At 39.4% G+C, this 16,712-nt stretch overlaps 1 protein-coding gene and 1 long non-coding RNA gene across 2 annotated transcripts in view; both read right to left on the bottom strand.

The window, feature by feature from the left end:
- LOC124250313 (uncharacterized) overlaps window positions 1-16,712 on the bottom strand; it is a 41,638-nt gene that overhangs the window by 14,958 nt on the left and 9,968 nt on the right. The window contains exons 6-7 of the mRNA XM_046682120.1: window positions 11,281-12,890; window positions 5,486-5,681 (exon numbers count right to left, since the gene is read on the bottom strand). Of these exons, the coding sequence (XP_046538076.1) occupies window positions 5,486-5,681; window positions 11,281-12,890 (1,806 nt within the window). The remainder of the gene's footprint in view (window positions 1-5,485; window positions 5,682-11,280; window positions 12,891-16,712) is intronic.
- LOC124251547 (uncharacterized) lies at window positions 3,653-5,578 on the bottom strand. Its single transcript, XR_006891774.1, has 3 exons — window positions 5,481-5,578; window positions 4,442-4,533; window positions 3,653-3,805 (listed from the first exon to the last, which is right to left on the bottom strand). It is a non-coding gene; the product is annotated as an uncharacterized LOC124251547 (long non-coding RNA).

The raw sequence follows: 16,712 nt of genomic DNA, 5'->3' as shown, positions 1-16,712 counted from the left end.
CAACTGGTCAGAAGTACAGGTGGCAACCTGGGACTTGCAAGTGGCATCTGAAGTGGGAGCAGTCCTGTGCGACTGAGCTCTTATCCTGTGGGGTCTCTGCAGGCTCCTGGTAGTTAGTGTCAGAACTGAGCTGAATTTTAGGACACCCAATTGGTGTCCAGGGAGTTGGAGAATTTGTTGGCATGGGGTAAAACTCCCATATATTTGGTATCAGGAGTGTTAAAAAAAAAAAAAAAAAAAGCTCACTGATTAACAATAACAAAACTAAACCCTATATATCTCGGTAGAAGGATATATAAAGTATAATACAATTTTTATAAACTTTTAAAACGTACATAAAATATTATATAGTGTTTGTAGATACATACATATTTAAAAGTCCAAAAAGGATTATAAGGTAAACTTTCAAGTTAGTGATTACATATGGGGGAGGAGGAAGGAACGGGGTAGAGAAGTGGCGCTGACACTTGAGTTGTGTACGTAACACTTTCTTTCCAAAAGAAAAGAAAAAAAGGGAAAAAATCTAAAGCAAAGCATAAATCAAACACCGTATATGCTCAGTTGAGAGCCAGTGACTCTCTGTAAGCATTCCCACGCAGAATGGGAAGGGTGCAAGAATTACCATTCTCATTTGTCACTGGTTGGTCCATGCTTCCAAATGCAATTAGAGAAAAGAATCAAACAGCAATTACCAATCTCAGAGAAAAGGAGGCAAACTATCGTCTGCACAATATTACTGTAGATGCATAAAACCCAAGTAACAGAAATGGACAATCGTAAAAAATAAGTTTAGTCAGTGCTTGAAACTGACATGAAAACGACACATGAAATATGATAACATTCCTTTACTGTCAGTATTATATGGTAGAACATTACTGGGTATATTCTCAATTATGTACTGAATATTTTCAAAATAGGCATCGCTTCTGACTCAGCTTTCTGTTTTGGGGAATTTATGCAAAGAAAATAGCAGCAAAGTGAGCAGAGACTTATGTAAAGTACACTAAACATATGTTTAGGTCCACTAACAGAAGATTAGTTGAATGAATAATTACAATCCATCTAATGGAATACTACATAGTAATTTAATATTTTAACATACTTACTGAAATTAAAAATGTCCATAATATACAACTCAATGAACAAAGCACATTTCTATTCATTGTGTGTAGTATGATCCTGTATTTCTGCAAAAGTAAAGCAATACATCGATATCTCTCTGTGTGTGTGTACACACATTTACAAAAGAAAACTTAATAATGTTAATAATTATTATGGCTGGTCCAAGAGACTAGAAAAGTGAATTTTACCTTTTTTTCAATAAGCACAAGATTCTTTTAAATTAAAATTAAACATTTTTAAATTTAAAAATTTTAAGTACAAAAATATTCCCACTTGAAATAAAATTAAAGATGTTGGCAAGTCATTAGAAATCAATAACCATATGTGCTTTGGGAAGGAATGGGAGGAGGGAGGAAGGGAATAAGTCATTTGTCCCACCGGATGTACTGCCTTCTGGATTTGGCTGATTGCTTCATCATGGTATATTTAATTTATTCTTCCTCACCTCCTCCACTCTCAATTTTTCCTGTAAACTGGGTAGCTGAATTTAGAGATTTGAGCATGTCCACATTTAACTATTTAGGCAAGAATCCTTCATTAATGTTGCTGTACACTTCTTATCGTAATATGTTAAGAGGCGTGAGGACAAAAGAAAGACTAGAAGAGGAACTGTCACAGCATAAAAGAGACCTAAGAGATGTAAGAAGCAAATAGAATGCAGGCACGTTATCTGGATCACGATTCAAACAATCCAATGTTCAAAGACAACTTTGAGACGATCAGAAAAAAAACTTGAACATGGACTGGGGATTGGATGAAATAAAAGAATTATTATTAACTTTGATACATTTGAAAATGAGCTGCTGCTTACAAAGTTTTAAACGACCTTACCAGTTAGAGATGCATACTAGAATATTTACAAGTTTAAGGACATGAAATCTTGAATTTGCTGTGAAACTCTCCAAGGGAAAAACAAAAGCGGAGGAGGCACAGATGAACAAGATCAGCCGTGAGTTGATAATCACTGAAGCCGAGTGACGGGCAGATATTATCCTATCCTCTCTACTCTGAATTTCCATGAAAAAAAGTTAAGAACAAAAAAGTCATCAGGGCCTGATGAGTTTCACCTAATCTTCACAGTACAGATGATTCCAAGGTTATGCAAACTCTTGTAGGTCACAGAAAAAGAGGAAAAGTTTCTCTACTAATGTACGAAGCCAGTATTTCAAAATACTAATCAATAGTTTAGAAAAAAGAGAACTAGAGAGATACTTATAAACACTTATTCACTGATTTTCATCCGTCCTTCTTTTCTAACATATGTATTCAAGGCTATAAATTCCCTCCACTGGCCACTTTAGTTGAATTCAACAAGGGTTGATATGAAGGATTATTATTAAAATGTAATTCAAAACATTTCCACTGTAATTTTCCTTGATTCATGGATCCATGGGTTATTTAGACGTGTACAGCATACTTGTCAAACAAATGGGCACTTTCTAGTCATCATATTGGTATTACTTTATAGCTAATTCCACTGTAGTTAGAGAAAACAGTCTGTATGATTTCAATCCTTTGAAATTTGTTTACACTTGCTTTAGGGTCCACCATATGGTAACTGTTTATAAATGTTCTATGTGCATTTGGGGAAACCGTTGGGCAGAATGTTTTATATTGCTCAAGTTTGTTAATCATGTTATTCTAATCTTTTGGGGGTTGGCACTATGGTGGGTTGGTGACCTGTTTTTGTAAATAATCTATTGGAACACAGCCACACCCATCTGTTTGCATATTCTCTATGGATGCTTTCACATTACAATGGCAGAGCTGAGTAGGTGTAGACAAATATTCGATCTGCAGAGCCTAAAATATTTACTATCTGTCCCTTTACAGAAAAAGTTTACTAATCCCATTAATCTATAGCCTTCTAGCTTTTTGTCTCTGTGTTCTGTTACCGAGAGAGGCATGTTAAGAATCTCCCATTATGACTGGGCAGTTGTCATTTCTCCTTGTATCTAGGATACCCTACACTTCAGGAATTCTACCAGGTTTATAGCCCACAGAAGTCCAATGAACCAAAATGCATGGGAAAAAATTTTCATATTAACATCATTCATAATAGTCACAAGCCAGTAACAAGCCAAATGTCTATCACTAGCAGAACGGATAGATAAATTGGGGTATAATCATACAATGTAACACTACACAGCAATGAGGAGAAATGAACTACTGCTATATGCAACAACTCAGATGAATTTCACAACAAAATATTGAGCCAAAGAAGCCAGGGACAAAAGAACATGTACTATATGATCCCATTTATATAAAGTTAACGATCAGACAAATTCAATATGATGGTTTTAGATAACAATTACCTCCGGAGAGGAAGGAAGAGATTAAGATGAGATGGCGCCTTCTGGGGTGCTGTAATATTCTATGTTTTCATTTTTAGTATTATACTTGAAAAAACTTCTAAAGAAAAGTACAGACCAGTTTCACTTATAAATGTAGAAGCAAAAATTTTTTTAATTTTTTATTATGAAAAATTTCAAGCAAAAGAAGAAGGAACAGTTTAATTAAAACCCATGTACAAAAAAAGAAAAGAATAGGATAAACTCCACATATCCACCATGTGACTTCAATAATTATCAACGCAAACCTAACTTTGTTTTATCTACACCACTGCTCTCTCCTCTTCCATCACTGGATTATTTTGAAGCAAATCCAAGACATCTTTTTATTTCTAGATGCAAAAATATAAAATATTAGCAAATAGAATCCAGTCCCATATTAAAAGAACAGATCATTACGGATAAACACGGTTTCTTCCAGGAATAGGAGATATTGGGAAATCTAGTAACATAAATCAAAGAAAATTTTAAAGAGGAAGAAATTATAAATGAAAATAATTTTAAAGATAAAAAGCCTTTGAGGGGATCTAATGTACAGCATAGTGATGACGGGTAATAATACTGTATTATAAACTTGAAAGTTGCAAAGAGAGTACATATTAAAGGTTCTCATCGCAAAAAAGAAATGGTAATTATATGATGCAACACAGGTGTTAGCTAAAGTTATGGCGGCAAACATTTCGCAATATATACATGTACCAAATCGTCAGATTATACACTTTAAACTTACAGGATGTCACATGTCAATTATACCTCAATAAAACTGGGGGGAAAAGTCTTTAGAGGAATAAAAACTTGATAAGTCACAGCTACCAGTTATTCAGACTCTACTATGTGCCAGGTACCCCACCTTGTACTTAAAAAACATTTACCCATTTAATCTTCATATTGCCTCTATGAAGTAGGAATTATGAGAATTAAGACAGCTTTTTTCACAAATGAAGAAGGTGACTCAGGCATTAACCTACCCAAATCATGGGCAGAAGTAGGTTCTTCTTAGTCCTCAGTCCATACACTCACCACCTGGCCAAAGTTATTTGCAGGCGACGAAAGTGCTCAACTAGAAAACATAAAGGAATCAATTTAGAAGCTGTTAGTAATAATCTGAGTAGAAGGACATGATATAATAAGTATATCTTTTTAATTTCTGCTCTTGTGCGTTACCTAAAATTGGAAGAAATAAGAGAGCAGGGTCTTACGGAAAAAAAAAGCCCACCATTGACAATTATAATAATTATTTAGGAATAAGCATAAACCAGATATGTCCAAGACACATATGGAAAAACACCATATCTGGTCAAAGAAACAAAAAACGGGTTAAAGGAAATCTATCAGACGTTCCTGCGAGTATTGTACCTGGGTCTTCATCAGTCCCCCCCAAATTAAAGCTCCCACTCGATAGAACACAACTGCAGGAGTTTAAAAAAAAAAAAAGAAAAGAAAGAAGAAAACTTCCTAAGAGTGTGCAGTATGGAAATGGTTAGGCTGGGATGTTAGACTAAGAATGTATAAAATTATACCAATACCTACACACCTGATCCCCACATTAAAAGCGAAATATACTAAATTTTAACAAGAGTCCTCTTTCGGAAGAGTATTTAGGAGGATGGGGATGTCATTACTTGGGTTGGGATGAACCTGAAAACAGATTTTCAGCAGAAATATACAGCAAACGTGGACGCAAGAGAACGAGGCACCCCATCTCTAAAATTAAGCGTTCCATAAGCAATAAACACGGATTCCCCAAACGCTGTCCAGAAACGGACCCGACTCCCCCTCCACCCAACCACGGACACCCCAAACGCTACTCTCCAACAAAGACCTCCCCGTCCTCGTCCCAACTCGGAACCCCACGGGCTCCCCCTCCGCGGGGAACCCCAACACCGAACCCCCAGCGACGATTGCCACCCGCTTCCCCCAACACCGACCCCTACGCGCTCCGGAACAAAAAGAAAACCTAACGCGCTCTCCCCTGGCCCCGAAACACGCTCAGAACCCGACACCGACCTGACCGGTGACGTCCGTGTTCACCGCTGGAGACAAGCCGCGGAGCCACTTCTCTGAACGCTTTGCCTCAGTGTCTGCGGCCCCGCGGCCCCCCCCCCCCGGCCGACAGGCCCCCCCCCCCCCGGAGCTGAAAGGACGGCGGTCGACGAGGGCCATCCAGCGTCGTTCCAGACACCTAGAGTCTGGCTCTCGGACGCCTCTCTGTGACGTAAAATATCCGCGCCTGACTCGAGGATATTTACTGGGAGCAGCCATTTTCCCACTTACTGCAGTACAGCGAGCGAAGGCTCTTTATTCCGCCTTTCGTGGGAAGGCACAAGATGAGAAGGTATTGAAAACGATCCTTTTCATCCCATTTCCAGGCGGCTTCAACCGCTGGGCCCCGACTTTGCAACATCCGCCAGGGGCGGTACACAAACCGCTCACCTTCCTAGAAGCTCATGCCTGCCCAGATCTCTCTGCGGGATGGGGAAGAAAGGGTCGCGTACATTAAGGCACTTTGATCCTAAGGCTAAAGAGAGGCTAAGTGGGCGCGGCCATGTTAGAGTAAGTTCAACCGGGAGGGAATCTGAGCCGAACGCGAGCAACAGTTGGAGGGGAACCGGCTCATATCCCGGGGATGCTGGCTGAAAGGGAGCTTTATGGAGGAAGCCGCATTTGAGGCCAGTCTAGGGTTAAGAGAACGGCTGAAGAAGGCATTGCTCAGAGAGTGGGTAAAACGGCAGGATTATAAAGCCCTTGTTATGATTGGTGTGGAGGAAAGTGGGAAACACGGTTGACCAGCGGCCGGCAAAAGGGGCGGTGACAACGCAGAGGCGTGGCTCTTCCTTCCACGAGGGAGGAGCCAAAGGCGGGGCAAGGTTTTCCTTCCACAAAAATGGGAACTTCCTTGAATGAAAAGCTCTGAGAAAGGGAGGTGATTCTCTTCAATATTGCAGCCCAACAGATTGAAGTGACAAGTTCCCGACGCAAGACCCACTACTCATAATTATACAGCCAGGCTCAGAGCGCCTTCAAACCAAGGGGATTGAGCATTCATTCATTTATCCAGCAGATGTTTATAAAATGCCAACTGTGTGTCAGACACTGTTCTGCATGCTGGGGATACAAACGCTATAAACACAGACAAAAATACCCTTCTTTATGGAGTTTTACATTCTACTGGAGATATCACATGAAGTTATGGTTTGACTTCCTCATTACAGCAAGTGTTATGATTGCCATCTACAATGTGACCTACAATGCAACCTGGTTGTGTTGACCTACAATACGACCTGGAAGGCAGAGCATTGAACCAAAGATGATTATTCTCAAGTCTTAAGATCTAATGGAATTTGCTTTGCTGGGTTTTGGATTTGTTTGGGACCTATCACCCCTTTCTTCCTTCCACTTTCTCTCCTTTAGAATGCGAATGTCTGCCCTATTCCTGTCCCACCACTGTATTTTGGAAGCATGTGAATTTTCTGGTTTTAAAGGTTCACAGCTGGAGAGGAATTTTGCCTCAGGGTAAATTGTACCTCAAGTCTCACCCATGTCTGATTTAGATGAGACTTTGGACTCTAGACTTTAGAGTTGATGTTGGAATGAGTTAAGATTTTGGGGACTGTTGGAGTGGAATGCATGTATTTTGTATGCAAGGACATGAATTTGGGAGGGTGCTAGGGGTGGGATGTTATAGACAATGTTTGAGTCATGTCATATTCATATGTTGAAGCCCTAACACCCAGTGTGGTTATATTTGGGGATGAGGCCCCTAAGAAAGTAATTAAGGTTAAATGAGGTCATAAGAGTGGGGGCTCTGATCCAATAAGTTTAGTTATCTTGTAAGAAGAGACACCAGAGAACTCTCAGTGCAAACTGAGGAAAGGCCATGTGAGAACGTAAGAAAGCAGCTGTCTGCAAGCCAGGAGGAGGATCCTCACTAGAAACCAAATCTGCTGGAACGTTGATCTTGGACTTCTAGCTTCTAGAATTGTGAGAAAATAAATTTCTGTTGTTTAAGCCATCCACTCTGTGATATTTTGTTTTGGCAGCCAGAGCAGTCTTAATACAGTGGTGAATTACATTGTTTAGAAAATTAGACAAATTTTAACCTACTTTGCATTCTTTGGATAAAACCAATGTAGTCACGAAGTGTTTACCTTTTTTCTATATTGCCTATGTGTTCAATAGAAACCTGGGAAACACTTGCAGGATCATGGTGGAAAGAATATAACTTTGGATCAGGCAAATTTAATAATATGGGGTTACCATATTGTTACCATTACCTTAATGGATTTTGGCTTTAATGTGAGCTCAATTAGAATGCTTCTAACAGTTTACATGGTTGGTTGACTGAAACCTGACTTATAGATGGCCTATACTAAAGTTTAAATGCCAGAAATTCCTTCATATTCTGTAGAGTATCCAAAGGCATATGGAGTTGGCAATGCTGATGTGGCTTTATCATGTAAAACCAGCTTACCCATCCCCTAATTATGTATCCCAGGAGCATCCAGAAGTCAGTCTCTTCAATGAAGCTTATCTGGCTACAGAAATACTATCATAGAAATCTGTTACTATACATGAAAAGGTACAATAACACTTGAACTTATAGGGATAAGTTTATGGTGCATGCTGTAAACTCATGGAAGCACTTAAATAAGAAAGTTACAGCTAAAAGCCAACAAAGGAGAAATAATCTAAAACATACTCGGTTACTCCAAAAGAAGGTAGAAAAAGAAGAAAAGGGGAGTAAATAGATGGGATAAATGGCACAGTGCACATTATTAATTTAAACCTAGATACATTAATTCTCACATTAAATATAAATGATCTAAACACCCCAATAAAAAGAAAGATTGTCAACTAGATTAAAAAAAAGCAAGAGTCCCAGCTATATGCTGCCTACTAGAAACCCACTTTAAATATTAAGTCACAAATAGGTTAAATGTAAACCATGTTAATAGAGATATGAAAGATAAAAAGAAAGTCCTGTCAAATTTATAGGGATAAAAACTACAATTTCCGGAGTGATGGCAGATTAGATATTGCAGAAGAAAAGATCAGTGAACTTGAAGATATAACATTAAAAACTATCCAAAATTAAACACAGGGGGGAAAAAGACCTTAAAAGTATGAACAGTATTATAACCTACTTGTGTATGCAAAAGAAAAGATCAGTGAACTTGATGACAAGGCAAAAGAAACTATCCGAACTCCAGAACAAAGGAAATAAAAGCTTAAAAAAGGCTTTTATTACAAAAAGAAAATCTTTGAGTACTTGGCCAATGGGTAAGAGGTATCATTGTGAGGAATGCCAAGTGGAAACCTCTCAATTTGCCCTCCACTCTCTGATCAATACAGTGAATGAAAAACAATATTATGGGAGAGTTTATATGATAGAAAGAAGTAAAACGTATTGCATATCTTATAAACTCCACAGTACATTGTTATTATTAACATGTTAATCATTCTTCTACCTTTTTGATCTAATGGAATACAGCTGTAACTGTTTATCCAGTTATAGTGATGTCATTTGCTCAATCTAGCACTTACGTCAGTTTTGATTGGCTTTTCTCCTCAACATTGGTCTCACTTTCCTTCTTTTATGCATGCCTGGCAATCTTCTAGATATCTGGTATACAGGGGTTAACAGAAGTTCCCTACCCTCATGAAGCTTAAAATCTAACTTAGCCTATTTACACTCAAGACCTTATACTTGAGCATGAACTCAGAAATTTGCTATTTGTTGTAAGATGCTTTGTATTGAATCTGATTCAGTAAGGTTTATACATGACCCAAGGTCTTTATATACTCCATGTTAAAATCTTTAAGAAAACAATTGAGATAGTCTCTCCAAATGATTCTAATGGTTTTTACATTTTGCATTGATTTTTAAAAATCACCTTGTTTACAATGCCATTAAGATACCACATCTGACAGGCCTCCACCCTTAGTTTCTCCCTGAGAAACCTGACCTCATGCCCTTCCTCGAATCCGTTTTCCAGCAGTAGACTCGGTCTGAACCTCATCTTCCATCAGTTTTATGCCAGCCTCTACTGACATTACCCCTGACTACAGTTCTCTAATTACACAGATCAGTTTCTGAAAATATTTGCCAGGTTGGTCAAAGGCCTGTAGTATTCCAGCCCAAAACTAGGTTCAGCCCAATCTTCCAGAGCTCCTTTGCCTACTCCTGATCCTGTTCAGTGCCTTCAGCTCTGTGGAGTATAAGATAGCAAGGCAAGGTTAATTCTCCTATGAGGATCTACTTTTCTCTACCTCATATGACAACAGAATATGTAAGACTGAGTTCCTTCGACTTGAGAGGAAATGGGAATACATGTCAGGAAGAATGTGGGAGTGGTTCCATCAATGAGGCAAAGGGTAGGGTTTACACAGGGAACTACCTCCACAGGGCACAGTGCAGTGATTAGTTATCCAGGAGTTTAGGACTTCATTTTCCCAGGATTCTGAGAAGAATAATTTGAATAAACAGGGAAGGGGGAGAGCTAGGATGGGAAGCAAGTAGAGTCATTTTTTTTTTTTTAAGAAGAAGATGATTAGCCCTAAGCTAACTACTGCCAGTCCTCTTTTTGCTGAGGAAGCCTGGCCGAGTTAACATCCATGCCCATCTTCCTCTACTTTATATGTGGGATGCCTACCACAGCATGGTGTGCCAAGTAGTGCCATATCTGCACGCGGGATCTGAACCGGCGAACCCCAGGCTGCCGAGAAGCAGAACGTGTGCACTTCACCGCTGCGCCACCGGGCCAGCCCCTAGAGTCATCTTAATTTGTGTTCAAATTGCCTATCTTAACTTTTTCTTTTCATGGTTTCAAAAAAATTACCCAGTGGAATGTATTTTATTTAATTTATAGGTTTGAATAACTAATTGTCCTTGGGCTTTAAGTTCATTTTACAAATCTGATTTGTCTACCTTTTCAAATCTAGGAAACTTTTTAAATCACGCTATGGTAACATTGTATTATGCCTGGTCTTATTTATAAATTGAAGTTAAACTCATCCAAGGATGTTAAGTTACATTTATGAATTTAATATATTCATTTCTTTTTTGAAGGACTTCAGTTGTCTGAAATAATTAAATAAATTTAGAGCCAAAGAAATGCAACAGCTAGCCATCTTCTGATATTGGGTGGGCACTGAAGATAATTAAAAAAGAAAAGAAAGAAAAAGAATCTACAAATGGGAGAAGTGAAAATAATGTGAAAACCTTAACCAGTGATGTGGGTCAGAGACTATCTCCCTTAAATTATGGAATCATTAACGTAATAACTAGGAATATGGCCCAAGGTATCCTATCCCAAAATGTACATCAGGACACAAATGTCTTATGTGATGTATCATGCACGTGGAAATGGTACATAAAGTTCTCAAACATTCCTCATTTCCACAGGCCTTCTTTGCTTCACAAGAAGTTTAATATTTTGTTAAAGGTATTGCACGATTAGTGTGTTCACAGTGTTTTATTTCTATAGGATTTCATCTGCTAATGGATGAGGCAGAATGTACGTACCACTGGAAACCCTGCCACATTCACTGCCTTCCAACCTTCTCTCTCCATTATGTACTGGCACATATTGAGGCCAAAGACTTTCACACTGTCATTATATTTCTACACACTAGGAGCTTGTTGATTATTTATAGTGATCACTAATGATGGATAGGGTCTATCTTCAAAAAAAAATGGCTTTCCTAGCCTCTGCATTCATAGGCTTTCTGTTTATACAAAACCATACACTCAGCTAGACATTATTGCACAAGGCTTTTCCAAATTGAATGTATCAGTTTTTTCCTATGTGTTTTTTGTGACATAAAATAAGACATAATTGACCACTGAAGGTACAACCACATTCACTGCATTCATAAGGTTTCTCTCCTGTGCAAATCCTCTGTCATTTCCTGAGGGTACACATCTGGCCAAAGGCTGTCCCACTATGACTACATGTCTATTTGCTAGGAGCCTACTGATGTTCAATGATGTCTGAGGGGTCACAGAAGGCATCTGCACAGTCACTGTATTAACAGGGTTTTTCCCCTGCACGAGTTCACTAGTATTTAATAAGCTGTGACCCTTTGTGGAAGGATATTCCACCTTCACTAAATCTACATGTTTCTCTCTTGTGTGTACCCTCTTATGTTTAACAAGGCACGACATATGGGAGAAAGCTTTCCCACACTCATTGCATCCATAGGGTCTCTCTCCTGTATGGGTTCTTTGATGTACAATGAGCATTGTCTTTGTAGTGAAGGCTTTCCCACAGTCACTGCATTCATAGGGTTTCTCTCCTGTGTGAATTCTCTGATGTTTAATGAGTCCTGATTTCTGTGAACAAGATTTTCCACATTCAGTACATACAAAGGGAGTCTTTCCTGTATGAAATCGCTGATGTGCTATGAGGCATGCCTTCTGACTGAAGGCCTTACCACATTCAGAGCATCCATAGGGCTTCTCTCCAGTATGAGTTCGTTGATGTATAAGGAGATTGCCCTTCTGGATGAAACCTTTTCCACATTCACTGCATATATAAGGTTTCTCTCCTGTATGAGTTTTCTGATGTAGAATGAGCTGTGATTTTCTGGAGAAACATTTCCCACATTCAGTGCATCCATGCGGTTTTTCCCCTCTTTCGTTTCTCTGATGTATAATGAGCTCTGCCTTCCTGCAAAAGGCTTTGCCACATTCAGTGCATTCATAAGGTTTCTCTCCTGTATGAGTTCTCTGGTGTTCAGTTAACTTGAACTTTCTGGAGAATGCCTTCCCACATATACTGCATACATGGGGTTTATTTCCTGTATGAGTCTTCTGATGTTCAGTGAGCTGAAACCTCCTCAGGAAGGCTTTCCCACACTCACCGCACTCATGGGGTTTCTCTCCTTCATGAGTGCGCTGATGTTCAGTGAGCTTAAACTTCTTGAAGAAAGTTTTTCTACATATATTACATCCATGGGGTTTCTTTCCTGTATGAATTCTCTTATGTTCAGTGAGCCGAGATTTCTTGAGAAAGGCTTTCCCACATTCAGTACATTCATGGGCTTTCTCTATTTTGTGTGTTGGCTGATGTGTAAGGAATTGTGACTTAGTACTGATGGGTTTTCTACTTTCATGGAATTTAATTTCAGTATGAGTTTGCTCATGATTAGAATGGAGAAGGGATTTCCCATCTCCATTAAACTCAGCAGGCTCCTTTATGTCACAGCTTCTACTCTGGTTGATTAAATCTAAGTATGATTTCAAAGTTTTTCCATGTAAACCAAACATATCATTATTTGGCTTTAAAGGAAAACTACTTTTGCTCTGATGAACAATATTTCCAAATGCATTCTGTTCATAACACTGTTCCATCCTCTTTGGCATTTTTTGGTTTTGCCAGTGTTGCTGCAGATGACCATCAACTTTCTCAATTTCTAGGAAAGAACAGAACAATGAATTCTTCCATGAGCATCACACAGAATAAAACTGCTTCAAAAATACCTTGGGGTGGGCTGGCTCTTTAGTGGAAAACCTATGGTATCAACACAAAAGAAATTCCAAGTATAAATGTCTTATCTCTTTATGTTAAACTTTTTATTGTAGTTAAATATGCATAAGATAAAATTTACTGTATTAGCCATCTTTAAGCATGCAGTTCTGTGGCCTCAAGTACATTCACACTGTTGTGCAACTATCCCCACCATCCATCTCTAGAACATTTTCATCTTCCCCAACTGAAAAACTCTGTACCTATTAAACACTAACTCCATATCTCTTGGAAATGGTTAAAAACACAATAATATGGGGCTGGCCCCGTGGCTGAGTGGTTAAGTTCACCTGCTCCGCTGCAGGTGGCCCAGTGTTTCGTTGGTTCGAATCCTGGGCGTGGACATGGCACTGCTCATCAAACCACGCTGAGGCAGCGTCCCACATAGCACAACTAGAAGGACCCACAATGAAGAATATACAACTATGTACCAGGGGCTTTGGGGAGAAAAAGGAAAAAATAAAATCTGTAAAACAACAACAACAACAAAAGAAAAACCACAATAATATAAAACACCAAATAAACCAAAAGATGACAGCCATCAGTGTAAAATAGGGTAAATTCACAATGAATAAATATATATTTGTCTGTTTTATAAACAGGGTCCTGGAGACAATAAAATACAAGGAAGTCTGTGTTAACATCAGATCACAGAGATTCAAAATGGTGTGGGACACATCCATTCATTAAACACATCCTTCTTTTTGTTTTTGAGGAAGATTAGCCCTGAGCTAACAGCTGCCACCAATCTTCCTCTTTTTGCTGAGGAAGACTGGCCCTAAGCTAACATCTGTGCCCATCTTCCTCTTTATATATGGGACGTCTGCCACAGCATGGCTTGACAAACAGTGCATAGGTCTGCACCCAGGATCCGAACCAGCAAACAGCAAACCCCGGGCTGCTGAAGTGGAATGTGTAAACACATCTTCTTAAATGGCTACCATATACCAGGCATGGCACTGGTGCTAGAGAAACACAAAAATATTCTTTATTTTCACTGAAGTCATATTCTAGGGGTGGAAAGGGAAACAGAATAAACAAGTGAGAAAAAGAATAAAGGAGGCAGTTGCAAATGTGACCGTGGTTTGAAGAAGCAAAGGAAACAAAGAGAAGTGGAAGAAATCAGGATTTATTTGGAAAGAAACATAAACAAGATTCACTAATGGATTTGATGTGGGGAGAGGTAACAAGTGGAATCGAAGGGTACTCCTCAGTATTTGGCTTGAGCCAATGGGTAGGTGGGTAGGGCCTTTTAACAAGATGAGGAATATTGCTGAAGTTCAGGATGTGAAGGAAAACAAGTGTATTTTGAAGCATATCAACTTTGAGAGAATTATTAGCTATCCAGGTACAGACATGGAAATCCAAGTCAGATATACAAAACTTGAGAAAGGTCTTGACTGGACATAGAAATGTGGAAATCATCAGTATGTAAGTATTATTTAAGGTCAGCAGAATATTGAATGAGGTCACACTCTGAGAACGTGAAGACTGAATGAGGACGAAGGGAGAAGACCAAGGCTTTAGTCATTTCAACATACACAGCTTTGGGATTCGTAGAGCCCAATGAAGAGACCTCAACATTAACCACAAGGTAGAGAAATAAGCAGATGCAGGTGTTAGAATAAATATCCCAAAGAAGCCAGCCAGAACGCTGGATGCACAGCACCTGATTTCAAGATAATTCTAACAGACTCTTGGGTGCTCCTCCTGTTGCTAAAATACGCCATTCTTCTTCATTATGGAGACTATCATCAAACTAACTTCCCCAAAGCACCAGTGACACAGTTTTGCAGTCAACAGCTTGTATCTAGCTATAACACATTCCTGTGTTCCCACAGGGAGAGGGACATGATGATCCTTATGAACTCTGACAACATGCTGGTGGGGCACACGGTCTTCTCTAGCAGACCTGCTGCTGCGCCAGCTGTGGGAGCCCTCACCTTCTTCATCATGCTGAGCTTTTATAGACGTCAGATTGGAATCATTCCCATCTCACTAATCTCTCATCTTCCTCTTGCCACTAACAGCATCTTCTTCCTCAAGTCTTCAGTTATGTCTCTGCTGGCAGCCATCAAGGGGTCCTAAAGGACCACCTTCCTCCTGAATCCAGGACTCATGGCAGCTTTCCCTTTTGTTTTTCTTAGAACATCTGGCTAAACTTTACTATTACTACAATGCTGTCACCAAGGTGAAAGGTCAGCCTACCTAGAGCTAGAAAAATACAAAACCTAACCTTCATCATGCCCGCTGTATTACTAACACACACAATTCACAACAGTAAGCCTGGTGACAGAAGTTTACATTACCATAAGGTGACCAGTTTATCTGAGTTTCCACTCCACTACTTCCCAGATAGATATCTTCTAACATGGATCTCTGTGCGGCTAGTTTCATGCCAATCTTTCGACAGTCCCCACATGGCCTTGCACATTTCCAATTTCATGCCTTCTTACTGTGTTTCCTCCTCATTATCTTAATTCAAAACCTAGCTATATCTCTGAGATAAGATACTTTCTGATACTGTCATTCTCCATTCTCTCTATACCACTTTAGGCTACTCGTCTCTTAAATATCTAAAGTAGTCCCTATATTTATTATTCACTTCTATTTTGTACAGCCTTGAACTGTAGCAACAACGTTTCACATATTCAAAAGCTTCATTTGTAAATACTACATGAAGATTTGTCTGACCTTTGCTTGTCAAATCTTTACTCCAGAAATATACTTCTTTGTTTCCCACTAAATTCACTCTCTCCTACTATGTATTAGTGCTGCAGTTTGTCAGCTGGGGTCACAACAGTACCCTTAGAGAGCTTTGCATAAAGACATACACGGGCCATCAACCCAATTTTAACAAAACCAGATTTTCTGAGAAAGAGGTCTTGGTCCAGGTATTATAAAAACCCCTTCAATAAAGAGCAGGCATTTAAGAAATGCTTGATAGATAGATGGAAAAGAATAGTCTTTCTCCAGCCTGGCTAATCAGTTACTCGAGGAAGAAATAAGTGAACAAACAAGATGTATTTCATTCTTGCACAAGAAGAATGAAAAAGAGGCCCTTGATTCGAGAGTGGTGAAGAAGCCTCAGGCAGCACCAAACCACACTGAGACAGTATCTTTAGGAGTGGCTTGTGTGATGGGGCACAAAGTACAATGAGAATTCAGAGAAGATATTGTTATATTTTGGTGTTGTACAAACCATTTCATGAAAAGAGAATTCAAAGTGAGAAACCTATATTGTCTGAAAGGGAAGAACAAATAAAAATCACATACTCATGTCTTAGTTTTTATCTTACTTGATGAATCAGCAACTCTATTTTTTTTTTTTTTTTGAGGAAGATTAGCTCTGAGCTAACTACTGCCAGTCCTCCTCTTTTTGCTGAGGAAGCCTGGCCCTGAGCTAACATTCGTGCCCATCTTCCTCTACTTTATATGTGGGATGCCTACCACAGCATGGCGTGCCAAGTGGTGCCATGTCCGCACCTGGGATCCGAACCAGCGAACCCTGGGCCGCCAAGAAGCGGAACATGTGAACTTAACCACTGCGCCACCAGGCCGGCCCCTGAATCAGCAACTCTAGACCATGTTGATGGCTCTACCTTTCATGAAACACTTGCCTACCACCTGCTCTCCCCCAACCATGTTTACTACACTCATCTGTCAAATCTCTAATTGTCCAAGGCGCTCGTTTTCTTCACCTGGACTC

This window comes from Equus quagga, chromosome 13 (assembly GCF_021613505.1).
Source record: "Equus quagga isolate Etosha38 chromosome 13, UCLA_HA_Equagga_1.0, whole genome shotgun sequence".
Classification (NCBI taxonomy): Eukaryota; Metazoa; Chordata; class Mammalia; order Perissodactyla; family Equidae; genus Equus; species Equus quagga.
Note: the sequence above shows the minus strand (reverse complement) of the source record. Positions and strands in the feature narration are given on the sequence as shown.